This window comes from Syngnathus leptorhynchus, chromosome 6 (assembly GCF_054491065.1).
Source record: "Syngnathus leptorhynchus isolate UIUO chromosome 6, UIUO_Slep, whole genome shotgun sequence".
Classification (NCBI taxonomy): Eukaryota; Metazoa; Chordata; class Actinopteri; order Syngnathiformes; family Syngnathidae; genus Syngnathus; species Syngnathus leptorhynchus.
In genome coordinates, this window is record NC_141200.1 from 15,208,103 (window position 1) to 15,236,016 (window position 27,914).

General features: G+C 42.5%; 1 protein-coding gene across 3 annotated transcripts; it reads right to left on the minus strand.

Annotated features, from left to right (window-relative positions):
* Positions 1-762: 762 nt before the first annotated feature.
* pard6a (par-6 family cell polarity regulator alpha) lies at positions 763-22,984 on the minus strand. 3 transcript variants are annotated; one of them, XM_085914241.1, is made up of 7 exons: positions 22,671-22,984; positions 10,844-11,066; positions 8,309-8,598; positions 7,951-8,058; positions 7,646-7,771; positions 5,058-5,254; positions 763-2,155 (listed from the first exon to the last, which is right to left on the minus strand). In XM_085914241.1, the coding sequence occupies exons 2-7, from the start codon at positions 10,959-10,961 to the stop codon at positions 1,885-1,887; spliced, it is 1,110 nt and encodes a 369-aa protein (XP_085770367.1). In that variant the 5' UTR covers positions 10,962-11,066; positions 22,671-22,984; the 3' UTR covers positions 763-1,884. The 3 variants fall into 3 exon arrangements, with proteins under 3 accessions (XP_085770367.1, XP_085770365.1, XP_085770366.1); XM_085914239.1 differs by having other exon boundaries at positions 22,666-22,984; XM_085914240.1 differs by lacking the exon at positions 7,951-8,058 and having other exon boundaries at positions 22,666-22,984.
* Positions 22,985-27,914: the final 4,930 nt, after the last annotated feature.

Genomic DNA, 27,914 nt, shown 5'->3' on the forward strand with positions numbered 1-27,914 from the left:
CTTACAGGGGTAAAGTTGGCAATGCGATACGAGCTACATGTAAAACTTCGGAGAAGACATGACCGGGACAAAAATACTGAAAAGGGTGACGCAACAAGATGTCATCAACAATAGCCCAGTGCCCTCTCGTGGCCAGAGGAAACCTCTGCCTTACACCCAGCAACTCCATTTCCTTTGTTAAGAGCCAAATCGTTTGCCTTCAACTTAGAAGCAGCATTCATTATAAGCATTTCTTTTGTCCCCCATAATTAGGGTTTGTGTATAAAAGCTTCCTTTCTCCGGTAATGCCTCGTTCTGTCTCTTGTTCGTGTCAATTGTGTGTCACTATTTGACTGGCGGACGGACATGCGATCAACACACTACTCTTCCCCCCAATGACCGTGTGTCTGGTCACATATTCCTCCGACAAGGAAGGCACAATAGAAGTCCACAACCTTTTTACTGATGAATGTAAGTCTATCAGACATCACAAAAATCACAAAAAATCCAAAGATACGCCACAGGGTTCAAAGATTGTAGCGGTTTATAGTCCGGAAAATACGGTATCTCTCTTGATATCACAAAGAGAGAACAAAGATCAGTTCAATTGATCAGTTTCTATTGAAATATATTCATATTATCCTGTAACTATGACATTTTGTGGCTATACCAATTGGCTGCAACCATCACACTTACGCCCTAACACTATTCATTGAAGCTAGCTGAAATTATGGTGTTAAGTAGCTTGCAAAGGCTTTTTAAAAAATACAGTCAGACAATGAATAAGATTAATTTAGAACACATTTTAATTTCATCTGAACCATTGGAAGCACATATCCAGGCGACATCTTTCATTTTCTGAGTTTGATATTCATAAAACACTTTGGATAAAGTTACAGAACACACGTCACGGTTTATTTCCTCAGTTTCCCCTCTCCCTACATACCAAAAAGGTTAAAAAGAAGATTTATGTACTCTGTTTTATATATTTAAAGAAGTATGTGGCTCTCCCACCTTAAACACAAATATTTGTAAGGAGGGAAATGTAAGGTAAAAATCAGTTACTTACACAATATTAAAAATATATTTGAAGCACATTTTTCTTGCAGTGTACTTCACTTCAAGAATAAAGTACAGCAGTTGGCTAGGGATGTACAGGTATGCACGTCTTGTGTGAGTGAAGCCTGTTCAAAAAATATTTTTCATTTGACATGCACTGCACATTGTGCAGATTTTATTTAGCTGTCAATAAAATCTATATTGTACAGCATTGTGTCTAAGCATTTGAAATGCTCTTAGAGTTTTGGAATCAAAGTTGGTGGTTGGGGAATTTGTGGTTTCAAGTATTAATCTAGGCAATCATATCCATTTTAGTAAAGTGTCATTTATTCGCGGAAATTTGCTATTTGCTTGGTCACAATGCCTGGGTAATAGAAGTGGTCCACAGTTTATGCATTTTAGTTGGGGTTGTTTTCTTGCCGTTTTCATAGTAACAATACAGCCTATACCTTTTTACGGTATTATGACAATTGTTAACAACCATATAGACTCTATATTATAGAGTGATCTCCTACAAATCATAGATGTTCATGATGGTCATGGTAAAAAATGAATATTTTAGCTGATGCTATAAGTTTAAAGTTTAGAGGAGATATCAGCGCATCAACCGGTATATATGTATGTGTGTGTGTGTGTGTGTGTGTGTGTGTGTGTGTGTGTGTGTGTGTGTGTGTGTGTGTGTGTGTGTGTATGTGTATATATATATATATATATATATATATATATATATATATATATATATATATATATATATATATATATATATATATATATACACACACATATATATACACATATGTTTTTTTACATCTGTTATTTCACAGACAGGTTAACATATGGCCGTGTTCACATTGTTATTATATTGCCACTCTCTCTCATGCTTTGTTGAATGCTGTGACCTGGGTGTCCGTTTTGACGGGATCTCAGGTTTGATCCCATGTATTCAGGCATGGAGACGCTCTGTTGAAGGGTTCTAACCACAGGGCTGCTGTGCAATCTTTCACTGGTGAGGTTTGTAACGTTATGTGATTGATAGAATGTCAAACAGTCACTTTCCAGGATGAGGTCACCATCATCATCTTCTTCTTCATCGCTGTCACCCTCTACGATGCTGTTACTGAAACATATGACATAACAAACCACGTCATTAACAGAACTATGCTTCATAACCAAAGAGTACAGATAACAGCACAATAATTATATCACTGTCACTGCAGCCTTGATCATCCCAGTCCCCCGACCATGTGGACATTTGTGGTTGTATTCAGCATAATAGCAGTATGTTTTCAAAGTAAATAAAACCAAATTGCACAATTGACGACTTATGAGTGTTTATTCCCAAACATGGAAAAGTCTGAACATAGACAAATGTATGAAAATGTATTATTCCTTTTCAGAAAGTATGAGGAAGGCGCATCAATCCGATACCATGTAAATTCATGGTCAGTATCTCCGATATTGCTGCTCTGCGTGTTGTCATTGAATGTTTTTAGAATTTATTATTCCATCGATTAATGAAATAATCTGATACAATTTTACTTGCATTAAAGTACAAACAAAAACCTGTTTCCATCGATTGCTGTTTATTAACCAATTATTTTTTTAAAAATTTAAAAACATCCAAACAACAGTTAAGCAATATCACATAAAAAAGATTGATGGTCATTGTTTTCCAAAGTGAAAGCAGATGTTTTCACATCTTGTTTTGATGAAACACAAAAGGTAAGATACTTTCCAGAAAAGTCATTCAGAAGCCTCTAGATCAGACCTGGGCATTGTACGGCCCGCGGGCCACATACGGCCCTTTGGTTGACTTTGACTTGCCCGTACAAAATAAACATTTTCTTATTTTACTTGATGCATGGACTGAAGCTGCGTTGCTTTTATTTTGAAGTTGTTTTTTATTCACGTACATGATGACGCAATACGTATATCGGGGCGTGCGAGACGTGCGCATGATTGGATCATTGTCGCTAGCAAGTCACAAGACTTAAGCCCTCAGAAATGTCCGCTGCTAAAAAAAGTGAGATGCCGAATGCAGGGTTTTCAACAAAAACTGGACTGCTAAGTATTTATTTACTGAAGTCGGAGGTAAAGCCGTGTGTTTAGTTTGCGGGGAGCAGATCGCCGTGTTTAAAGACTACAATTTGAGTCGGCATTACATCTCACTGGCGATCATCTGTCAGCTGTGCTTCGCATCTCCACCTCAGACATGCAACCTCACTTCGATGCACTCGTTAAAGCACAGCAGAGACTAGATTTCTCTCACTGAACAAGAAAAAAGAATTTAAAAATGTAAGAAGGTAGAAGTTTTAAAGCATGTTTTTATGGTTGAGTTGTGCATGATTTTAATTGTAGTGTGGTTATTTTTATTTGCATGTTTAGTGTGTTTTTATTATGTTGTTTTAGTGATTTAATTATTTAATTACATGCTTTTCTTCAGAGATATTGATTACCTGATTGCCTGCATCTAAGTTTATTGGATAAATGTCACAGATAGTAAAAAACGTTCACATTTTGTTTACCATTGTTTTGGGAAAATTTGATTGAATAAATGACATTTTTTGCAAGGAAAACTCACTTTTTCATTACTTAATTATGATATATACTCTTACCAGCTTGTCAAAAATAATGTTATTTACTGCTTTTTATAAAGAAATGCAATTAATAATATGAAGAATTGAGTTCAGCCTTTTGGCCGGCCCTCCACAATATTTTCAGTTTCTCATGTGGCCCCATGGAAAAAATAATTGCCCACCCCTGCTCTAGATGCTCTTCTATTGTTAATGTTGATGCGACTTGAAAATTTCTTTGCCTTTAACTGTTTAGGTGTTTTATGATTGGGATTATTATTGGATAGTTTTTCCCGAAACGACATGGACCTCTGACCAACATGCTGGGGGTTTATGTTCCGGTGCTTTGTCGATGTTTGAAAAGATACATATATAGCCAACATTAAATAAAAAGTAAATTACAGTACATTGTTTGGCTACATTTTCATCCGGTCATTTTTTATGCTATTTTATGTCTGTACGGCAACCTTGAGTGCCTTGAAAGGTGCCTTATAAATAAAATGTTTATTATTATTATTATTATTATTATTATTATTATTATTACATCAAAACAGGTAGGGGGCATCTCATTTCACATATTTTTCACCAACCACTTTGAATCAGAGTGACTGAACATTTGCATTGGCAAAGTACTCCACAGCAGTATAGAATCATGTCCAAACATATCCAGGACCAACAAACGTTGCTGTATATGTTGAATATACTGCAACTCTATTGGACACAACGTGCCTCATTTGTCAGCATGGGTGGAGTGAAGCAAAAGTAAAACTGTTCATGTGTGGAAGGCGACCCCAAGTGGACAACAACAGTGCCTGTGTCCTCACCCTCTCGAGCACCTTTTATCTTGACAGTCAAACAAAGAATGTGGCCAGACAATCAATGTGTATGTGCGTGCTCTAAAAAATTACATTGAAACAAATTTGTGATGTTTACTTCACACAGAAATTGTCAGGAAAGTTTTCAAGGAGAGTTTTTGAATGAATTTTACTTGCATTCTATTTCTCGGTAGTTAAAAAAAAAAATCTCTTAAGGCTTGATGAACAAACCAGCAACTTACAGGTTGGGAGCCAACCATTCTACCACCTGAGCCAATTCACACCTACTGTGAATTGGTGAACTGTAGATGTCTCCAAAAGGAGACCTCAAATACTTTTGGTCTTGGTATGAGTATTCCGCCTGACACCAGCGATTTACAAACACAAAATCAGAGCAGCATGGCTTCATCCCAAAACTCATTGGAACCGGTGCTGAACACGTGGAGAGTAAAACCCAATTATACCCTTAAAAATGCTGGGCTAAAAAAAACAATTTGGGTTAAAAATGAAAACATTGCAAAAAAAACAAAAGGTGGATCTAACTGACCCAACTTCCTGGGGCGCTACAATTTACAATCCAGCAGTTTTAAGGGTGCGTAGTTCTGAGAAGGAATTACATGACATGTCACACCTTGCAGTGATGGGGGTGCTGTGAGTGGCAGGACTCGTTGAATCATGTGACACAGCGGAGCCTGTAGATCCATTTGAGCCAAAAGAACCAGAATTTCCTGTTGTTTTACTCCCTCGATGCATGACATTGTTCCTCTGGTTAGCTGGTTTCACTGTCACTATAAGATTGTGGCTGTTGGCCACCATCATGTCTGTCACCTGAAACGATATGGGAATAAAGGTTGCAAGTTCTGAAATAAAAAATGCAAACAAGCATGCTTGTGAGTGTTGTTGAATAGGTTTGGCATTTATCAGAACACATAATTTACTCTTTCTATTATGATCGCAGAGCAAAAATAAAACACACTTTGCTGCTGCTGATTTTGATGAGAAAGAAACAAAGCCAACCCTGTAACCTGGATTTGGTCTCCATTTTCTATTATATCACAGTTATAAAATGCAAAAAGCAAGCGCTGTAATACAAACATTACAACCGGGAGCATATAGTGAGCCTTGTTTTACGGGCTAAGCTTACTAGCACAACTGATGGTAACTGTCACTAGTAGCATAACGTCCCCATTTCGGTTACAAAAACAGCGTATCTCAATTTCATAGGTAGACTAAGAAAATTCCTTGTGGTACTTTACATAATTTGATTTAAGTACTGTGAGAGTAGTTTATGCCCCCCAAGTGTGAATGTGCAAGTGCATGAACAATGTATTAATTGCGAGTCGTTTGACAGTTAAATTGTCCGAAAAAGCCCCATATAAATCTAATGCATTATATATACACTGCTCAAAAAAATTAAAGGAACAGTCTTTTTATCAGGGTATGGCATGAATTCAATTACACTTTTCTGATAAGGTTTTGGTCAGGCACGTGGCAGAGGGGGTTGTTAATCACTTTCAGCTGCATTGGTGTTGATGGAATTAACAACAGGTACACTAGAGGGGCAACAATGAGATGGTTCCCAAAACATGACTGATTTTGCAGGTGGAGGCCATTTCAAGCTCCTCCCTCTTGATCTTATTTAGCTGTTTTTCCACAAGTGTTGGCTTTCGCAAGAGTCATTATCACGACTGGAAGAATGAGGCGATTTCTTAACCCTCCTGAAGTTGCGCACATTGTCCAACTCCTCCAGGATGACACATCCATGCGTGCTGTTGCAAGAAGATTTGATGTGTCTCCCAGTACAATCTCCTGAGCATGGAGGAGGTTCCAGGAGACAGGCAGTTACTCTAGGAGAGCTGCACAGTGCCGTAGACGGTCCTCATCCCATCAGCAGGACCGATATCCGCTGCTTTGTGCAAGGAGGAACAGGTTGAGCACTGCCCGAGCCCGGCAGAATGACCTTCAGCTGGCTACTGGTGTGAATGTTTTTGCCCAAACAGTCAGAAACAGACTTCACGAGGGTGGCCTCAGGGTACAACGTCCTGTAGTGTGCCCTATGCTCACTACTCAGCCACTGGCGCCCTGTGCTTTTCACAGATGAGAGCAGGTTTACCCTGAGCACCTGTGATAGACGTGAAAGGGTCTGGAGAAGCCAAGGAGAGCGCTATGCTGCCTGCAACATCATTCAGCATGACCGATTCGGTGGTGGGTCAGTGATGGTCTGGAGAGGCATTTCCATGGAGGGACAAACAGACCTCTACAGGTTAGAGAATGACAGTCTGACTGCCATTAGTTATCGGGATGAAATCCTTGCACCCATGGCCAGACCCTACGCTGGTGCAGTAGGTCCTGGGTTCCTCCTGATCCACGACATTCCCGGCCTCATGCGGCAAAAGTATGCAGACAGTATCTGGAGGATGAAGGAATTGACACAATTGAATGGCCCTTACGATCACCTGATCTAAACCTGATAGAACACCTTTGGGACAATATGTTTCGGTCCATCAGACGCCGCCAGGTTGCTCGTTAGACTTTGTAGGAGCTCACTGATGCCCTTAGACAGATCTGGGAGGACATCCCACAAGACACCATCCGTCGTCTCATTAGGAGCATGCCGCGACGTTGTCAAGCATGCATACAAGCATGTGGGGGCTACTTATGATTTTGAGAAGAGTTTTGAATTGCAGAAATTGAGTTTAGGCAAAATGGACGAACCTGCCACATCATTTTTTCACTTTGATTTTTGGGGTGTCTATATACTGAGCCCTCTGTAGGCTGTAAACTTTTATTTCCATCAAAAGATGTGGCATCCTTTTGTTCCTGAGACATTAAACTGTCTATATCAGTATAGATATCCAACTTTTTTTTTCACCATTTAAATCTGATGTGTTTTCAAAGTGTTCCTTTAATTTTTTTGAGCAGTGTATAATGCATTATATTTATTATGTGATGTTCATGACAATGTACTTTAAAATTAGATAATGAAATATCACCTGGCTTCTTTTCTGAAAATGGTTCACATGAAGTGATAGAAAATCCAAATAAGCCCATCAGCTATCTATTTGAAATACCTGTACTTGTGTTAGTAGTACAGAAGGTGAGGAGATACACATGGCTATGTTACAGCATATGTAGGCCAAGGCATGAATACAAGAGTCAAAATAAATGTTTACAAATGGATGATTTCTGAACAGTTTTGTGTTATTAATTGGAAATTACCTGGTCTAAAGATTTTCCTGTAACATCAATACCATTGACCTCAAGAATTTCATCGTTAACTCCCAAGAGCCCAGTACTCTCTGCAAGACCACCACGCACAAGGCGGGATATGAACACTCCTGGAACCTATTGCAGTGAAAGGGATAAAGTAAATACAACAAAGGGACAAATACGTATATCAACCTCTATCAATGAATAATAGAAAAAGTACGTCTTGACAGCTACAGAAGGTATTGTAGAAGTTACGATAGGCTCCTGGAAAAGGTCAAGCAATTCATTCATTCTTGCAGACTGCTTATCCTCACGAGGGTTGCAGGGAAGCTGGAGCCAAGTCCAGCCATCTTAGCACAGCAGGCAGGGTACACCCTGGACTGTTCGCCAGGCAGTGCGGATAGTGGAGTACCCCGAGGAAGCTCGCGCAGACACGGGCAGAACATGCAAATTACACACAGGAAGGCCAGAGCCCGAAACAAACCCTGCACCTCAGAACTATGAGACAGACGTGCTAGGCAATGCGCCACTATGCGTGGCGCCCACATTCGATACACTCTGTAATAATTCAGTTTAGAAGCGCCCAACAGTGTGTTCAATTGAATTGAAACATTTGAATGTGTTACACCATTTAATCAGTGTAGTATATTAATATCAAATGATGAATGTTACCTTTTCTACACCATAAGGCGTCACTCTCATACTGGCCCCATCTCGAATGTAGAAGCCCAGAGGTTTATGGGTACCGTGCTTGTGGAGCCGTACTCGGCGATGTGTCTCGGGTAGGATATCCACGTCAATAATTGATGAAATTTGACGGAAGTTCTGTGGTCGACCAATCATGAGACCCATTTTGCTCTTTGAGTGGGTAGACAATGAACCGGCGGGACGAAGACCTGTCAAACCCAGCCCTTTTTTTCGCCTCTGGAGGGAGTTAGTGGCAAAAATTACAGGTTCATCCTCTGACAGAAGAAGATGGAGAAAAGAGAAACATTTTTTACTCTTTAAAATCATGTTCATGGTGGCTATTAGCTAACAGTTTCCATGAAAAAGTCAGATACTGTACATACGGAGAGATGTGTGTAATCATGATAAAATAATTCGTAGTAACTTGTGGAAATAATACAGACAGCTCACTATAATGCAGTGTGGTTTAACACCACTAAAATAATCATCATATTGTTAAATTAATACCTCTCTGACAAAACTCGGCTTTATGACCTTGGAAAAGGCAGAATATTTGATGCAGCTCTCGTACAGGATTTCATTGTACTGTGCAAGTGGTCAGACTGTTGTTGCTGCTATGGCAGTGTTTTCAAACTGACTGCTGAGTCATCCGGGAAAGTGTTAGGACCTTTGAAAACAGTAACCTTGTTGGTTTGGTTTGAGTAGGCAGTTATAATTTTAAGAGTAACATGACAAGTGGCTGCCATCTTCGTTGAAATTTGAAAAACAAAAACAAATGTGCATTTCAAACGTCTCTAAAATCATCCCTACTGCTCATACTCTTTTCTCAGGAGTAATTTTACATTTGTGCCATTTATGGGAATTTTTTAGGGCAAGTAAGAGTGTTGTTCATCTGGATAAGAGGTTCCAAAATAGCAGAGAAAATCAGACGGTCGAGGAAATATAGTATGTTAAGAAAGTGTTTTACTATTATGTTTTACTCTAATTTGAAGATGTTTAAGACTGGATTTTAGATAGGCCAACCACAAAATACTATTGTTTCCCACACAGAGACACATAGACAAAAAAAAAAAAAAAACTTCACCAGAACCCATCACCTGACTTTCAAAATTTAGGGAGTATTGTTTGTTGGCTTTACATCTACTATATTTAGTACATTGACATGCTGTCATTTTAGGGAAATAACGTTGCTGGCATATTACTTACTGGCAATAGTCTTGGTTATAGTAGAATAGTCATTAAATCCATCTCAGTGCAAATTAGAATATTACATCAACATTTAATATCACAGTATTTCACTGTTAGAATGGTCATGTTGTAATGACAAGGTGTTAGTTTAAAAGGTGTGAAAGATGTCAGTTTGTGTTTTTGACCAATATTTGATTGAAATAAAACACATTTTCATCGCGATTAAAGGACATAAAAGTATTTTCAAATATTGGTACAGTGGAGCCTCGTTTTTCGAACGTCCCGGTTCTCGAACAATTCGGTATTCGAACAAAAAATTCGAGATTTTTTTTGCTTCGGATGTCGGATGAAATTCGGTTGTCGAACCTCGCGACATGAGCCGAGACGACCTGCATGCCAACTGACTCCGTTCGTTATTACATTCTCGCTACTCTGAGGATTGCATCAACTCTAATCATGCCTCCAAATGAAGCAAGTGGGAGCAGTAAAGCCATGCTAAAACACAAAGACGCTCCTAAAGCAATGCGACAGTTAGGGCCCGGCGCGCTGCGGGCGGTTGCAGGATCGGACCAAATTAAGGTCCCTGCTCACTGAGGTCCATTTAAATTTTGAAAGTCCGTTAGGACTTTAAAAATATTTTTGCGACCGCTCTGTCACAATAATGCGACCAGCGCCATGCAGTTGCACGTTCGGCGGTGCGCTGCAGTTTTGCGCGATTGGACAAAATTAAGCTCCCTGCGCACTGAGGTCCACTTAAATTTTGGAAAGTACATCAGGACTTTAAAAATATTTTCTAAATTTCAGCAACGGCTCTGTCACAATAATGCGATCAGCGCGGTGCGGTTCCGCGGTCGTTGATGCGCTATGGTTGCCCGTTTGGCGGTGCGCTGCAGTTGCACGATCGGACAAAAATGCGCAAATGAAAAAATGATGCTTTTATTTAGCTTGGAACAGATTAAAAACAAATTCCATTATTTGTAATGGAAAAACATGATTCGGAATTCGAATGATTCACTTCTCGAACAGCCTTCTGGAACGGATTGTGTTCGAAAACCGAGGCTCCACTGTACTTAGTAACGACAAGTATTCAAATGCAAATGTTGGTACTCCTATTCAGTCCGAAAAAAGTGGGATCAATGCATGCGTGATAAAAAGTGGACCTTTTATGACTGTTTTCTACACTCCATGGTTTATTATAGTTATTTTAAAATTATGATTATAAATAAATATTTATTAAGGAAATGTTTTTCAATGCACATCCCGGGTTTAGAGCCTTTATGAATTTTTAACTGTGTTTTTTTTTTAAAATACTATAGAATACTGTATTCTTACCTTTCTTGGTTATGATAATGCGAAGTAAGGAATTTGCTGATGAGACAGCTTTGTGGAAGTTATCATCATTGTTGATTGGAAGAAGGTCTCCATGGTCATCTGCGTATCCCAATAACATGTCTACTTCAGGGATGCGATGGATAGTTTGGAGGAGGCTATAGAACTCTTGGAAGCCACCTGGGCAGTTCTTCTTGAAAGCAAATCGGCGGTATTCAGCGTCAAACTGTGAACAAGATATTGAACAGCAAGGAATTCTATTTTAAACCATGAAATAGTGTTGGCTCCTGAGTGAACGATTCGTTCAAAAGAACGAATCTTTTCAGTGAATGAGAGTGACCGAATCACTTCTGAAAGTGATTCGTTCTTTTTTCAGTTTACATGACTTCAACCAGTAGGTGTCAGTAATGCGCATTGAAGCTGGTGCCACCTCGCCGAAGAAGAAAATGACGTAACTTCCCGTTCACGAACGAGTCGTGGATTGCATTTCCCGTTCATCAACGAACGAATAAGTGAGTTTATATAACGTGTATGCATATATAGGCCTAAATATGTTATCCAATATATCGACTGCAGTTTCACGCTAGATTGCTGGTTTGAGATGAACTTTTATTATTATCCATCCATTTATTTTCTGAACCGCTTTGTCCCCACGGGGGTCGCGGGTGTGCTGGAGCCTATCCCAGCCGTCATCGGGCAGTAGGCGGGGGACACCCTGAACCAGTTGCCAGCCAATCGCAGGGCACACAGAGACGAACAACCATTCACACTCGCACACATACCTAGGGACAATTTGGAGTGCTCAATCGGCCTAGCAAGCATGTTTTTGGGATGTGGGAGGAAACCGGAGTGCCCGGAGAAAACCCACGCGGACACGGGGAGAACATGCAAACTCCACACAGGGAGGGCCGGAGGTGGACTCGAACCCGCACCCTCCTAACTGTGAGGCGGACGTGCTACCCAGTGCGCCACCGAGGCCCACTTTTATTATTATTATTATTATTATTATTATTATTATTATTATTAATGGCAATGGCATAGCGGCAATGCTGTCTGTCACTCTTTCGTGAATCTTCGCGAACGACCAATCAGCAGCGAGTGATAGATGAAGGAGGGACTTTACGAGTCAGTGACGTAATTTCCCGTTCACAAACGAGTCAGTGACGCAACTTGCCGTTCACGACCAGGTGAGACTGTTGACAACGGATCAGTGTGTAGGTGTTGTATTATAGAAAGAAATGTGTTAATTACCCGAGCCGATTATATATAACAATTTGGTGGGGGCGGGTTGTGTAGTTGTATTTGATGTGTATGGGTTGTTTCCACGGGATGTATAAAAAAAAAAATTGGAAAGACGATTTGTTTGAACGCATCTTTTTAATGAACTGATTCTAAAGATTCAGTTCATCTAAAAGAACTGGAATTCCCATCACTACAATGAAACAATACGTCTGTGTGGCAGATTGAGGATATGAATTACAATCTAATATTTACTTTTCCATCCATGTTTTATCCTTTTAACTGAGATGGGCATTTTGCCAGTACTGATGTCACTGACGGACTACAGTTTTGGTGGTGAATGTCTTAACACAACAACATAACGAAAGCATTGGAAACACAGGTGTCTGGAAACATTTAGATTTTTTAAAAAACAAGGGAGCAATCAACTGGATAAGAGAAAACCAATATGTAATATGTACGGCATGAAAGTGAAATATCGCGGCAACACCACGAATCTCAGAAACCATCTAACGAGACACCAACCGTCTGTATGGGCTCCAAAGAAAACGCAGCTCGACACTGCATTTGCACGTACAAAGTTACTGGCAAACTCTACTAGATCCCAGCAAATAACAAAGGCTATTGCTAACAGTAAAAAAAGTATTTTTTAACATTTGCACAAAAAGAAAAAAAAGACCAATTGCACTACAAGACAATTTAGAATATTTTTCAATTTTATTTCCGATTGCTTTAATTTCTTCCCGTAATTTTTAGACTATAAGTCGCATTTTTTTTCCTTAGTTTAGGTGGGGGGGGCGACTTATACTGAGGAGCGACTTATATGTGAATATTTTCACAAATTTTCAAAATTAAAGAAACCCAAAAAAACAAAAGGGAAACTGCGATAAACGAACCACGATGTAGCAAGGGATTGTTGTAATTTGAATTTCATTTGTTTACATAAAGGACAAAGATTCGATCACGAGATGATGAAGATGACGAAGGGCCCCATGTAGTACCGGCATCATTAGCGGCTTTGTTTGTAAGTGACACGGAGGCCGAAGAGTTTGAAGGATTTAATGATTTGGAGTGACACAGAAGGTTTGAAAAACTATTATGGCTTTTATGCACGCCCGGTCCTACTCGACGGAGCTCTCTTTCACCTCCGTGGATGGAAGTCGGGGGCCAGCGCAGTGGCTGTCCGGGGACGGTGGATGGGGCTCGGACATGGCTGTTACGCATGCCCGGTCCTATTCTATGGCGCTCTCTTCCACCTCTGTGGCTGGAAATGCCATGGATGGAAGTCCACGTCGCCGCACGCCTGGAAGTCGACGCGGTGCTCGGGGCCGTGTGGCGGTGAACTATTTGTTATAGTTATTTGATATATTTTATTTTGTGTAGCAACTTGTATATGTTTTTATCGTTACAGTTCAGTAGTTGTTGCCTCGTTGAAGTCTTGTTAAATAAAGAGCCGTTTCCCTAAACCCACGTCTTTCCTTGTACTTTGTTAACGCTACAATATAGTTATATCTGTGGAATAACGACGAGGCTGACATCAGGGCGCACGCGTGGCGTTGTTGACAAAGAACGAGGAATTTGATCGATGTATTTAATGATTTGGAGTAACACAGATGGTTTGATAATGTTGTAATATGATAGTTATTTGAAATACACTTTATATATCATTATATGGGTCTGTGGAATAATTAGAAATGCAACTTACGAGTCCGATGTCAGCGGCGCGGTGCATATGCGGCATTGTTTACATAAAGGACGATCGATGGATTTAATGAATTGGAGTGACACAGATGGTTTTATAAACGTGTTATTTATATAACAAGTTATAGAATAACTGAATGTTACGTAAGGCGCGTTCTCAGCTCTTTGTTTGTGTTGATGTCACGTTAGCATACCTATCGTTTAGCCTGTTGTTGCTCGTTCATGTCTGTTCTTGGTGTTGGATTTTGTCGAAAAAATTTCCCCCAAAATGCGACGTATAGTCCGGAGCGATTTACATGTTTTTTTTTCACGTTATTGTGCATTTTATGGCTAACGCGACCTATATTCCAGAGCGACATTTAGTCCGGAAAATACGGTAGTTGATTATTAAGGTTGTGTCTCTTATGATAGAGATTTATTTTGCCAACCACTGTGACATTTGCACAAAATCTTTGAGCTATTTTATTTACACAGCCTGTCCTGTTGTTCGATTTATTGCATTTGTGTTTCAGTCAGGTCATGTTAAATAAAAAGTACATTAATAATTACAATAACTGCTTTGGGTTCTTAATTCTTAATATACATATTCATATTTTAACTAAAATCCTTTTTGCTGTTCTGAGAAGGTCTTCCTTATAAAATTAAAACCGGTGCATGATATAATGGAATTAAAAGTCAATTGAATCATAAATTGATTCGAGAATCGTGAATTGAATCGAATCGGACCCTTGTGAATCAAATCCAATTAATTTCCGAAATCCAATCGGCGCCACACTTGCACTGAATTTAAGGGGAAAGAGAGGAATCTCTTCAATTTGCCAAGAATTAAGTCAACTCATCACTCCCGACTACTGACATTCATAACTGTGCTTGTTTATGAGTTGGCCCTCCCCTTACTATACATGAACGGAGTGCTGTTATTTAGTCACACTTAAATTATTTACAACAAAAGTGCAGTTACCATGAAGCTATCCCTCCAACCTGAAAAAATACATCTTCCCTGAAGTATTTTACATCTTGTATACATCGTGTCGCGGCTGTGGAGAGTTGACCGGCGATGCCGCCCCATGCCAAACCACCAGTGGGTAATTGCTTATAGCTGCTGAGGACTGCCGCATCAGTGTCAGGGCCATCCAATTTGCTACAACCACAATGAGTGCATTGCACGGGTCCACACAACAGGAAATATAGGATTTTCTTTTTAATGTGCCTAGAAATTCTGTCCTAATGGTTATGAACAGAATCTGTGACAAAGTGGAGCCTTGGCGGAGTTCAACCTTCACCGCAAATAAATCCCACTTGTGTGCGGACCAATTTATGGCATTGGTGATACAGGGATCGAACCCTGCGATTAATGGGTTTGGTACCCCATACTCACAAAGCACCCCCCCACAGAACTCCCTGAGAAACATGGGTAAATGCCTTCTTCAAGTCCACAAAACACATGACTTCAACCTCAGAGATAGGAGAGCCCACCTCAGAATCCCCAGGCTCTGCTTACACAATTGAACGCGTGTGGGTGGAATATTGTGTACCTATAATGCTGAAAATGTGGCCTTTAAATTCTTATTCCACAAAATACACCACTAGCCAGGAATGCAACTTTATTCCATTTACATTTTATCATATGGTACAGACCCAACCAAGACTGAAACAGATCAATACTGGAAGAGCATCTGAGAGAAGGAAGTGCGGCAAAAACTCCCAGATTCACTTAAATGTAAGTTTATACTATCACAAGTAAACCTCTACTCTAGCCAGTCATTGGCAATGGACCGTGGGTTCAAGCTCAAGCATATACTCATCCATCCATCCATCCATCCATCCATCCATCCATCCATCCATCCATCCATCCATCCATCCATCCATCCATCCATCCATCCATCCATCCATTTTCTGGACAGCCTTGTCCCCACGGGGGTCGCGGGTGTGCTGGAACCTATCTCAACTGTAATAGGGGAGTAGGCGAGGAACCGGTTGCCAGCCAATCGCAGGGCACACAAACAACTGTCCGTGCTCACACTCACACGCAATTTGGAGTGCTCAATTGGCCTATCAAACACGTTTTGGGGATGTGGGAGAAAACCGAAGTGCCCGGAGAAAACCCACACGGGCTCGGGTAGAACATGCAAACTCCACACAGGGAGGGTCGCGGAGGTGGAATCAAACCCGCACCCGCCTAACTGTGAGGCAGACGTGCTAACAAGTGCATGTAGACCAACGCTATTTCCATCCATCTCATAATCTACCTCATGGTGGTCATTACTAGGGATCCTGGGCCAGCAAGTCATCAATCAGCACATCTATTTCATCCATGGTCCAAGTTTAACTTAACCAACCATTTGTTTCTAACAAACAAAATAAAATAAATAAAAGGTAAAACACACCTTTTTGCCAAGTAACATATGCACAACAAACAATTTTCATTTTGGAACATGAAATACCCCTCCGTGAGTTGTCACCTTATCGTGGTGGAGGGGTTTGCGTGCCCCTATGATCCTAGGAGCCATGTTGTCTGAGGGTTCATGCCCCTGGTAGGGTCACCCATGGCAGAAGGGTCCTAGGTGAGGGGCCAGACAAAGCACGGCTCAGAAGACCCCTTATGACGAGTAAAATATATGGACCCAGTTTTCCCTTGCCCGGACGCGGGTCACCGGGGCCTGGTGGGCGGGCCTTCGCCCATGGGGTCCGGTCGGGCATAGCCCGAAAAGAAAACGTGGGTCCCCCTTCCCATGGGCTCACCACCTATAGGCGGGTCGGGTGCAAAGTGAGCTGGGCGGCGGCCATAGGCGGGGACCTTGGCGGTCCGATCCCCGGCTGCAGAGGCTGGCTCTAGGGACATGGAATGTCACCTCTCTGGCTGAAAAGCAGCCCGAGCTGGTGTGTGAGGCAGAAAAGTTGCGACTAGACATAGTCGGACTTGCCTTCAAACATAGTTTGGGCTCTAATACAAGCCCTCTCGAGAGGGGCTGGACTCTCTTCCACTCTGGAGTTGCCCACGGTGAGAGGCATCGAGAAGGTGTTGGCATACTTATTGCCCCCCGGCTGGGCGCCTGCACATTGGGGTTCACTCCGGTGAGCGAGAGGGTAGCCTCCCTCCGCCTTCGGGTGGGGGGACAGGTCCTGACTGTTCTTTGTGTCTATGCACCAAACGGCAGCTCAGCGTACCCACCCTTCTTGGGGTCCCTGGAGGAAATGCTGGAGAGCGCTCCTTCTGGGTGACTTCAATGCTCACGTGGGCAATGACAGTGAGACCTGGAAGGGCATGATTGGGGGGAACGGCCCCCCTGATCTGAACCCGAGCGGTGTTCTATTATTGGACTTCTGTGCTCGACACGGATTTTCTATAATGAACACCATGTTCAAGCATAAGGGTGTCCATGTGTGCACTTGGCACCAGGACACCCTAGGCCGCAGTTTGTTGATTGACTTTGTAGTCGTGTCATCGGATTTGCGGCCGCATGTTTTGGACACTCGGGTGAAGAGAGAGGCGGAGCAGTCAACTGATCACCACCTGGTGGTGGGTTGGCTCCGATGGTGGGAGAAGATGCCGGTCCGACCTGGCAGACCCAAACGCTCTGTGAGGGTCTGCTGGGAATGTCTGGCAGAATCCCCTGTCAGGAAGAGCTTCAACTCCCACCTCCGGCAGAGCTTTTCCCACGTCCCGGGGGAGGCGGGGGACATTGAGTCCGAGTGGACCATGTTCCGCACCTCCATTGTTGAGGCAGCCGACCGGAGCTTTGGCCGTAAGGTCGTTGGTGCCTGTCGTGGCGGCAATCCCTGAACCCGCTGGTGGACACCGGGCCGTTTTGGCCTGCGGGACTCCGGAGGCAGCTGACAGGATGGCCAAGCGGATTGCGGTTTCGGCAGTTGCTGAGGCAAAAACCCGGGCGTGGGAGGAGTTTGGTGAGGCCATGGAGAATGACTTCCAGACGGCTTCGAGGAAATTCTGGTCCACCATCCGGCGTCTCAGGAGGGGGAAGCCGTGCATGGTCAACAGTGTTTACAGTGGAGATGGTGTGCTGCTGACCTCGACTCGGGACGTCGTGAGTCGGTGGGGGGAATACTCGAAGACCTCAATTCCACCGACACGGCTTCAATTGTGGAAGCAGGGCCTGAAGACTCTGAGGTGAACTCTCCAATCTCGTAGGTCGAAGTCACTGAGGTAGTTAAAAAACTCCTCGGTGGCAGGGCCCCTGGGGTTAATGAGATCCGCCCGGAGTTCTTAAAGGCTCTGGATGTTGTGGGGCTGTCATGGCTGACACGCCTCTACAGCATTGCGTGGACATCGGGGACGGTGCCTCTGGATTGGCAGACTTGGGTGGTGGTTCCCCTCTTTAAGAAGGGGGACCGGAGGGTGTGTTCCAATTACAGGGGAATCACACTCCTCAGCCTCCCTGGTAATGTCTATTCAGGGGTGCTTAAGAGGAGGATCCGTCGGGAGGTTGAGCCTCGGATTTAGGAGGAGCAGTGTGGCTTTTGTCCTGGCGGTGGAACAGTGGACCAGCTTTACACCCTCGGCTGGATCCTCGAGGGTGCATGGGAGTTCGCCCAACCAGTCCACATGTGTTTTGTGGACTTGGAGAAGGCGTTCGACCACGACCCTCGGGAGGTTCTGTGGCGTGTGCTTCGGGAATACGGGGTGCCGAGCCAACTGATAAGGGCGGTTCGGTCCCTGTATCACCAATGCCAGATTTTGGTCCGCATTTCCAGCAGTAAGTTGGATTCGTTCCCAGTGAGGGTTGGACTCCACCAAGGCTGCCCTTTGTCACAGATTCTGTTCATAATTTTTATGGACAGAATTTCTAGGCGCAGCCGAGGCGTTGAGGGGGTCTGGTTTGGGGACCTCAGCATCGCGTCACTGCTTTTTGCAGATGACGTGGTGCTGTTGGCTTCTTCAGGCCGTGATCTCCAGCTCTCACTGGAGCGGTTCGGCAGTAATGCGGACTCTGTACCGGTCCGTCGTGGTGAAGAGAGAGGTGGACCAAATGGCAAAGCTCTCGATTTACCGGTCGATCTACGCTCCTACCCTCACCTATGGTCACGAGCTATGGGTCGTGACCGAAAGAACGAGATCCAGGATACAAGCGGCCGAAATGAGTTTCCTCCGCAGGGTGTCCGGGCTCTCCCTTAGAGATAGGGTGAGAAGCTCGGTCATCCGGGAGAGACTCGGAGTAGAGCCGCTGCTCCTCCACGTTGAGAGGAGGCAGATGAGGTGGCTCGGGCATCTCATCAGGATGCCTCCTGGACGCCTCCCTGGGGAGGTGTTCTGGGCATGTCCCACCGGTAGGAGACCCCGGGGACGACCCAGGATGCGCTGGAGAGACTATGTCTCTCGCCTGGCCTGGGAACGCCTTGGGATCCCCCGGGATGAGCTGGATGAAGTGGCTGGGGAGAGGGAGGTCTGGGAGTCCCTCGTAAAGCTGATGCCTTCGCGACCCGACCCCGGATAAGCGGAAGAAAAGATTTCATCTTAAACCGTAAAGCATCAAGGGAGAAGTCATACATGTTGTACGTACATGGAGTCATCTTGGGGTAATCACTGACGAGCCAAATCACTTCTTGTTTTGTTTTTTTCTAGTCACCTTTTCAGCACACTGACGTCTAAAGAGACGTTTGCATTCTCAAGATGGAATTACAGTAGAATTAGTGTTGCCACCTGTTCCAGAGTTTCCTGATTGTCCTGGATTTTCATGGTTTGTCCTGTAAAAAAAAAATCTGGGACACTGAGATGTCCTGAATTTTTTGTACATGTGCAAAATGTGTATTTCAGTTTAACTGTAGCGTACCTACGTCCATAAACTTGTGCACTGCCTTATTGGCTCTAAAAAACGTAGCATACTCATTTGTTTGTTGTGGTGGGTGGGCGGTCAGTGTAGGCTCATTCGGAATGATGAGGTGGAAACAGAGTGTGTGTAGGATAAGGAGCGAGACAGAAAGGAAATGATCCAGTGACTAAAAAGAGTAAAGTTTTATTGTCAAAATGGGTGGAGAGATGGATGATGAGGGTGCTACAGGAGGTGATGACAGGCCAGTAAAGAACAAATATAAATGGTCATGTTTGCACAATGACTGGTTAAAACAGGAGAAATATGTTACGTGGCTAAGGCCATGTCCAGGCGATCCATTTTATGCTAGCTGCTCCCTGTGTTCCTCAAGCGTGTAAAACCGCATTAGATGATCACGCCAACTCTAAAAAACATCAAAATGGAACCCAGCCCAGCAGCAGAGGCACAGGCAAACACATGCAAAGCACACAGCACACTCTAAGCCATAGGTGTCAAACCCGGGGACCAGATGCAGTCCCTGGCCTAGTTAGCAAAAATTAACTCTTTGTGGGTCACATCATTTTATGTGGCCCACAAAGAGTAATTGTGCAACGACTTCATGTGTCAATACTAAAATTATAAATTGTCTTCACATTAAAAAAATTGCTGGGAATTATTAGTACCATTCATCTTTTTGAAATATATATTAAAAAAAACGTGTTTTTACTTTTACTGTAAAAAGGCATTGACAGTCATGGCCCTCCGAAGGAAACTATAACTACGATGTGGCCCGCGACAAAAATAAGATTGACACCCCTTAGGTGTGACTCACGCTTAGAGTCTAAGCAATCAGGTAAGCTGTTTAACATTAAACTTTACATTGCTACATTTAGTTATTCTTACACACTGTGAATAAATCCACTACTTGTTTTTATTCCACATGAGCAAACAGAAGATAATCATTTATTCCCCCCCAATACTGCCCCCAGATGTCCACAACAAAAAAACATTGAAATTGAACCAAAATAATAAAGGCCTGCTATTAAATAAAGCAATTAACTAAACAAATAATTAGGAAGTGTCATTGTAACTCATTAGAGCTATACAATTACAGCGTAGAAGGGTTATTCTTTATCTTGGGTTAGATGTGCGAAGGGTGCCATTGCTTACAAACCAAAAGGTCTATTCGATGGTTACAGGATTTTTGTCTGACCCAGGAGGCAACCCGAAATAGAATAGGATTAAGGTTGGTTGTACACCAGGGGTCACCAACCTTTCTTAAACTGAGAGCTACTTCCTGCGTACTGATGAAGGCAAAGGGCTACCAGTTTGACACACACTTCTGAAATAGCCCATTTGCTCAATTTAGCTTTCACTATGTGTTATTGTCATTTCCAGTTCACATGTAAATGTGATTTTGACAAGAATAGCAAAAATACAGTCAAACCTCGGTTTTCGACCACAATCCGTTCGAGAAGCGAATCCGTCAAATTCCAAATCTATATTTCCCATAACAAATGGAAAAAAATTTGGTCCGTTCATTTGCGCATTTTTGTCCGATTGCGCAACTGCAGCGCACCGCCGAACGTGCAACCGTAGCGCGTCGCCACCGCGCAACTGAACCGCGCTATTATTGTGCATTATTGTGACAGAGCCGTCGCTGAAATTTAGAAAATATTTTTAAAGTCCTGATGCACTTTCCAAAATTTAAGTGGACCTCAGTGCGCAGGGAGCTTAATTTTGTCCGATCGCACAACCGCAGCGCGCCGGGCGTTCACTGTCGCATTGCTTTAAGAGCGTCTTTGTGTTTTAGGATGGCTTTACTGCTCCCACTTGCTTTCTTTGGATTCATGATTAGGGGTTAATACAATCCTCAAAGTAATGAAAGTACAATAACTACGGAGTCAGTCGGCATCCGGGCCGCACGGTCTGGTTTTCTTGGGTCCTCCCGGCTCATCTCGCAAAGTTCGACCTCCGAATTTTGTTCAACAACCAAAGCAAAAAAATCTTGAATTTTTTGTTCAAATTCCGATCTGTTCGAGAACCGGGACGTTAGGAAACCGAGGTTTGACTGTAAAATAAATAGATGTAGCTCACTGACAAGTGCCGCTATTTGAGCTAATTTTAGAACAGTCCTGTGGGCGACTCATGCGGTCCTCACGGGCGACCTGGTGCCCGCGGGCACTGGGTTGGTGACCCCTGTTGTACACAAAAAAGACTTTTTTTTTTTTTTTTTTTACTGGCTCTTAAAAAACAACATAAACAGAACAAAAAACTCAACTTCAAAGAAACATTTGGAGTGGCAACAAGTAGTGTGAAGCAGAGGTGCAACTAATGCAGGAGATCCCTGAATTTTGAATTACTGTATTGAGTCAAGTGTAACTACTCGTGCGCGTGTGCGCGTGTGCGCGTGTGCGTGCGTGCGTATACACAAACGCGTGTGTTTAAGTGTGTGAAATGGGGTGCGTGAAAAATTTCTAACCCTAACCCTATATTGTTTACCAAAATATAAACTGGTTTTTCAAACACTGTCTGATAACTATGCGGAACATACATTCCTTCGGCTGCTTGGTGGAGTCATCATCATCGTCATCAAAACATGCTCATAATACCATCCATCCATTTTCTGAACCGCTTTATCCCCACGGGGGTCGCGGGCGTGCTGGAGCCTATCCCAGCCATCAACGGGCAGTAGGCGGGGGACACCCTGAACTGGTTGCCAGCCAATCTTAGGGCACACAGAGACGAACAACTATCCGCACTCGCACTCACACCTAGGGCCAATTTGGAGTGCTCAATCGGCATACCAAGCATGTTTTTGGGATATGGGAGGAAACCGGTGTGCCCGGAGAAAACCCACGCGGGCTCGGGGAGAACATGCAAACTCCACACAGGGAGGGCCGGAGATGGAATCGAACCCGCACCCTCCTAACTGTGAGGCGGACGTGCTACCCAGTGCTCCACCGAGCCGCCCCTGCATACGTTATCTCAAATAGAAAAATGCGTTAAGAGTATTTAAATTTCAACTGCATTTTCTGGAGGACAATACGCACTAGCAATCAGTGCATGGCGTGTCATCAAATATGTAAGCAAGCCAACATCATTCCACCGACGTACTTTACTTTTGACCTCGACCACGCTGTCCGCTGCTTTAAACGACGTCTGCTGTTGTCGTGACATTCTTCGTTCGGTTTGGATGACAAACTGCGGCACTGCGGCTAAAATCATTCAGCAATATGACAGTTGTTTTCCTCGTCCAGTCCGGTTAAAGCAATTCCAACAGCATAGAGGCGTGAGAGAGCACCGGCGAAATTCACTTTTCATAACATTCGCGTTTTGGTTTCTAGTGTATTGTGTAAAAATCCATTGCCTCCGAAACAGGTGAGATATTCTGAATTTAGTGTTGCGAGCTAAACCGGAGGAGCCAAGATGCGGATCCACCTCCAATCCGAGAAGGCTGCAGGCGGAGGGCGGGGCATGGAAGATGACGGCACGCATTCAAAACAATGTCATGCCAACACAGAATTGCCTAAACCATAATACACTTGTGCGTGTGTGCGTGCGCGCGCGCGCGTGTGTGTGTGAGTGCTCGCCCACCATTGAAGTACAGTACAGTTTTTTGCTGGGATTACGTCCCAAAAAGAACCCGTGATAGGTGAAATCCGTGAAGTAGAAACCTTTATTTTATTACCATTAGAATACATGTATAACATCGAAACCAAAGAACAAAACCAGTTTTCAGGCCCAAGCATTTGTTTAACAAAGAGAAGTAAAAGTTTTCTTACAAATAACTACAGTAAAATAATAATTTTAATCATCAATACGAAGTACGTACCGTAAAGTAGGACAAATTGTGACTCACTCGTATTTCACTACTTTTGGAGGCCAAAATGCCACTAGGGCATGACTCCACTCTATGGTGCCTTTTTCTTCTGAAGGCATAACACAATGCACAGTGAAAAAAATCTGTGAAGCAGTGAGGCCGTGAAAGGTGAACCACTACAGAGCGGAGTCCGGCCGCAGAGGCACACTATATAGTATGTACTGATGATTAGATTTATTATTTTACTGTAGTTATCTGGAAGAAAGTCTTAACTTCTCTTTGTTAAACAAATGCTTGGGCTTGAAAACAAGTTTTGTTCTCTGGTTTCAATGTTATACCTGTATAACAGTGGTCGGCAAATAGGGGCCCGTGGGACAATTTTGGCCCGCCATCTATTCTGTCTGGCCCGCGAGATGACCTTAATATGATGTACTAAAAAAAAACCAAAAAAAAAACAAAACATATTTTTTAAAAAGAAAAAGAGGGCATACATTTGATGGGGTTGTTGTATGCCATACAACAATCCCATCAAATTCAAAACATTTATTGATGTATGATAGTCCTTAGTGACAACAACAGATGGAACATCCTGTTTCAGTTATCCATGACGCACAGGTCGGAACAGTATTGACACGCGAGTGCGCATAGTCTTATGCAAAAAAAAAACCCCAAAGTGTCCTGTCTCCCTCCTCTAGTGGGCAAGGTAAAAAATAGTCTATATTTCGTTAAATTAACAACATAACAAGGTCTGTTCAAAGGGAATTAAATTAAATGCATTTTAAAAGTAAGATGATGTTTATTTTAATATAATAATTAATAATTTAAATAGTAGGGACTCTGCCCCCCAAAAATGCAATGGCCCGCGATGCCATTGGCTGAATTTCTTTTGGCCTGCATCCAAAAGTAATTGCCCACCCCTGCTGTATAATAATGGTAAAAAAATAAAGGTTTCTACTTCACGGATTTCACCTTCTTTTTGGAATGTTACCCCAGCGAAAAACGAGGGATTACTGTAGTTTCATATTTGCCTAATATATGCGTGCTACGTGAGCTACTTTTCAACCCCTGTTCTTCATTGGTATGTTTCTGTGTCAAGGTGTGACAGGTGTTGTGTTGAAGAACAGGTTCTTGAGTATGTTATGTGTCTTCATTTAGTCAGGCTGGCCCCTGGTCAAACATGTCACTGTGAATTTATTTCACAGTATCTTACATGGCAACTATATTTGGGGAACAAAAGTGCAATACACATGTTTGCGAGATTTTGTTATCATCTAATAAATCAGAGTTGAATATTTTGACAAAAAAAATAAAAAATCCAGAAGGTCGATCCAAGTTTGTGTCAAGAAAATTACATGTGATTTTATACTAGTTCCAATCATTGACCCTAGATATAATACACAAGAAGTTATAGTTCCAGTATGTGCCAAAGATCAATCAATCAATCAATCAATCAATCAATCAATCAATCAATCAATCGATCACAACTTTACTCATCCCACCAAGGGCAGTTAATTTTAAGCAGCAGTTTCTGTGGCACATGCCTTTCACGCTAGGATAATATAAAAACAAGACACCAATACAACAACACAATAAGAGCTCAAATGGACAGTATCATTAATATGAGATAAAAAAAAAAAAGAGTCTGAAGGCAGAGGGGATCATTTAATTTGAAAACCGTTTTGTTCTGCACATGGCCTCGGCGTAACAGCACCCTGAAGAAAACAAGAATGAAATCGCCAGCAAGGACATGGCTTGGGGAGGCCAAAATGCACTCTGCTTTTCGAAGGATTTATTGGTTACAGAAGGAAACCCTAATCTCTTTGTTTTACTTCAATGATCTTTGAACACAGTTTAACTACACCAGCCAGGCTGTTTCTGTCTTAAACTGATAATGAAACCAACAGATGAAGGAAAATTAAATACGGCTTTAAATGAATACTTAATAAATCTAAGGCCTATAAATGGCCTGACAAAAAAATAATTCAGTTTCCTGATGATGTGAATCCTCTACTGTCCCCACAGTCACAATGAACTCTATCTATATTTACTGTACATTGAATTTCAGATCAAAAAAAGATTTCTAAGTATTTTTATGATGAGACTATTTCAACGTTTTCATTGTGTGTGATGCACTCCCTGGGGGTATCCCTCTTTACCTCTAAAATCGAAAAACAATTCCTTAGTTTGTGATATGTTAAAAACTAAAAAAATGCAGTAAGACCAGGAAAGAAAATCAGTCAGGGCACTCATTATTTGGCTTTGCATCCTTGTGTGTCTTCTGTGTTATCATATAGCTGTTTTCATGTCTGCCCCTACATTCGTCAAAAACAAAGGTGAGTGGACGCACTCTTGTGGTGAGCCTGTAGAGATGGTTACAGAGTCAGAGAGACAGCTATTAATTAAAACCTTCTATTCTCTGCCAGTTAAAAAAATCTATAATCCATAACACAAGCTGGTAGATATTTCAGATTTGGACAAAAGTATCTCAGTCAAGAGGTGTGGCTACACTGCTGAAGAAAAATCAGCAAATAGGAGCCTTGCATGGGTTTGTGGTTTTTCAAGATGTTTGTAGATGTGGTTGAGTATATAAAGCTTTGCATCGTCTACACTGCTCCCTGCTTGATAGGCAAAGTGTCACGGGTCAAGACCCTCAATAGAAGACATGACCAGGCATTTAAAAATTTTATCAAGGATTTTCAATTATTAATGACGTGAGTGCCACTGGTCTAAAATCAGTCAACTGTTTGGGATGATGTATATTTGGTATCACAGTGGAGGATTTTCATATACTAGGAATCTGATTTGAAAGTTATGCTGGAAAAGACTAAGGAATCACAATATCGGAATGTACACTCACATGACAGATCTGGAAAAGGGGCTTCCTTACACGGATTGACCATCTTTCCCTGCCGGAACCCATTATGGGACAAACACTCGACGGACGCCTCATAGGCACTGTCAGCCACATCACTTCCCCAGTGATGATGCTATTCTCCAATAATCATTAAGAGACCATCTAGTTCCACCTAGTATTATCAGTCCTGGCCCAACCCTCATAGAGACTCAGAGACATCACTGTGCAATAACATCCTGCTCTCGCCACTTAAATGTTGTTAGTTACCTGAATGTTGTCAGTCACTTAAATATTGTACAGAGGCTGAGATCAACCGGAGTCAAATTCCCTGTCTTCACGGCATGCACAAACGGTCAATAAAGCTGATTCTGAATCTGATCAGAGAGGGAGATGAGTGGAAGACGGCTTTCAACATCCCTCGCTGCCACTATGAATACTTGGTAGTTCTGTTTGGCCTCACCAATGCGCTTGCAAAAGACTTATTTAGGCCAAAACTTACCATCAAATCCTGTTGATTTGAGATATTTAGGTAGAAAACTCCCAAACCTACTTGACATTTTGCAAAAAGTGGCATCACGGACTGGCGACGGAGATGAATTTTTCAAATGAGCCGCCTCCAAGTTATGATTTTAGGATAAAATGAAAGTGAATGGGGATCGGTTGAGGGCAAAACTATTCACAGCTTCGACTCGGGAAACTAGGGGTCAATTCCCCGATGCGGAGTTTATTAATTTCTTTGTGTGAACACATTGCTTTTGCTGGCACAGTTTTGAAAAGCAAATCAAAAGGATCATAAGGCATATTTCCACCCGGTTTCGAACCAAGGACCTTTCGGATCTGAGACGAATGTGATAACAACACTATGGACACTTCCCTGACAGAAATAGCATTATGAAGAGCCTGGCAAATGTTCATCAAAAGTGCAAACCTGGTTTTCACCCAGTCTCAAATCAGGTACCCTTTAACTTAACTATACCCGGCCTCGGCTCGACAGACTCGGGTTCAATTCCCAGACGCGGAGTTTATTTCTTATTGTGAAAAAAATGCTTTTGCTGGCACAGTTTTGCAAATCAAAAAGTTCACAAAGGCCTGCTTTCCTTCTCACTCACTTTTGTTGAACTTTTGCCGGGCTCCTTATAAATGCTTTGGACGTCACAGCAGTTTCCATATTGTAGTGGCCATTATGGTCTTCTTAGACGCAAAAAGGTCCCCAGTTTGAGACTGGGTGGAAACATTTTTTTCTAAACTTTGCAAAGTGTGCCAGGGACACCAATGGAACTCTTTAGCAAAAGTGAAAAAAGGATTAAATGGGCGACCTGATTTGAATCTGCCATGACGCGTTATCCATTGCACCATGAACCCGACAAGTTGTGGCTATTGTCTCTAAGCTTGTGTGGAAAATTGTCATTCTCCAATGGAGGGCTGTTTAGCAACATCATGAAACAAAGTTGATGTTAAAATCCCTGGGGACATATGTATTGTCTGTAAACCTGCGTGGAAAATTGTCATTGCCCAACAGAAGGCTGTTTGGCATCAGTAAATAACCAAAAAAATTCAGCAGGGAAACTTGATTATGCCATGAATTCGAACCAGCGTTGGTGCGGCCTCAATGCAGAATACTAACTGCTATATGATCATGGCCAGTATGTTACAGTATAATTTACATTTGAAACCTTCAAGATATTAAGC

Bases quoted from the DNA above. Each gene is read 5' to 3' on its own strand.
- pard6a (XM_085914239.1), bottom strand. From the start codon at position 22,776: ATGATTTTAGCCGCAGTGCCGCAGTTTGTCATCCAAACCGAACGAAGA. The intron at 11,067-22,665 runs GTACGTCGGTGG...TCTTGTTCACAG, and splicing joins TGGTCGAGGTCAAAAGTAAA to TTTGACGCTGAATACCGCCG. The intron at 5,255-7,645 runs GTAATTTCCAAT...ATATCGTTTCAG, and splicing joins CAGGAAAATCTTTAGACCAG to GTGACAGACATGATGGTGGC.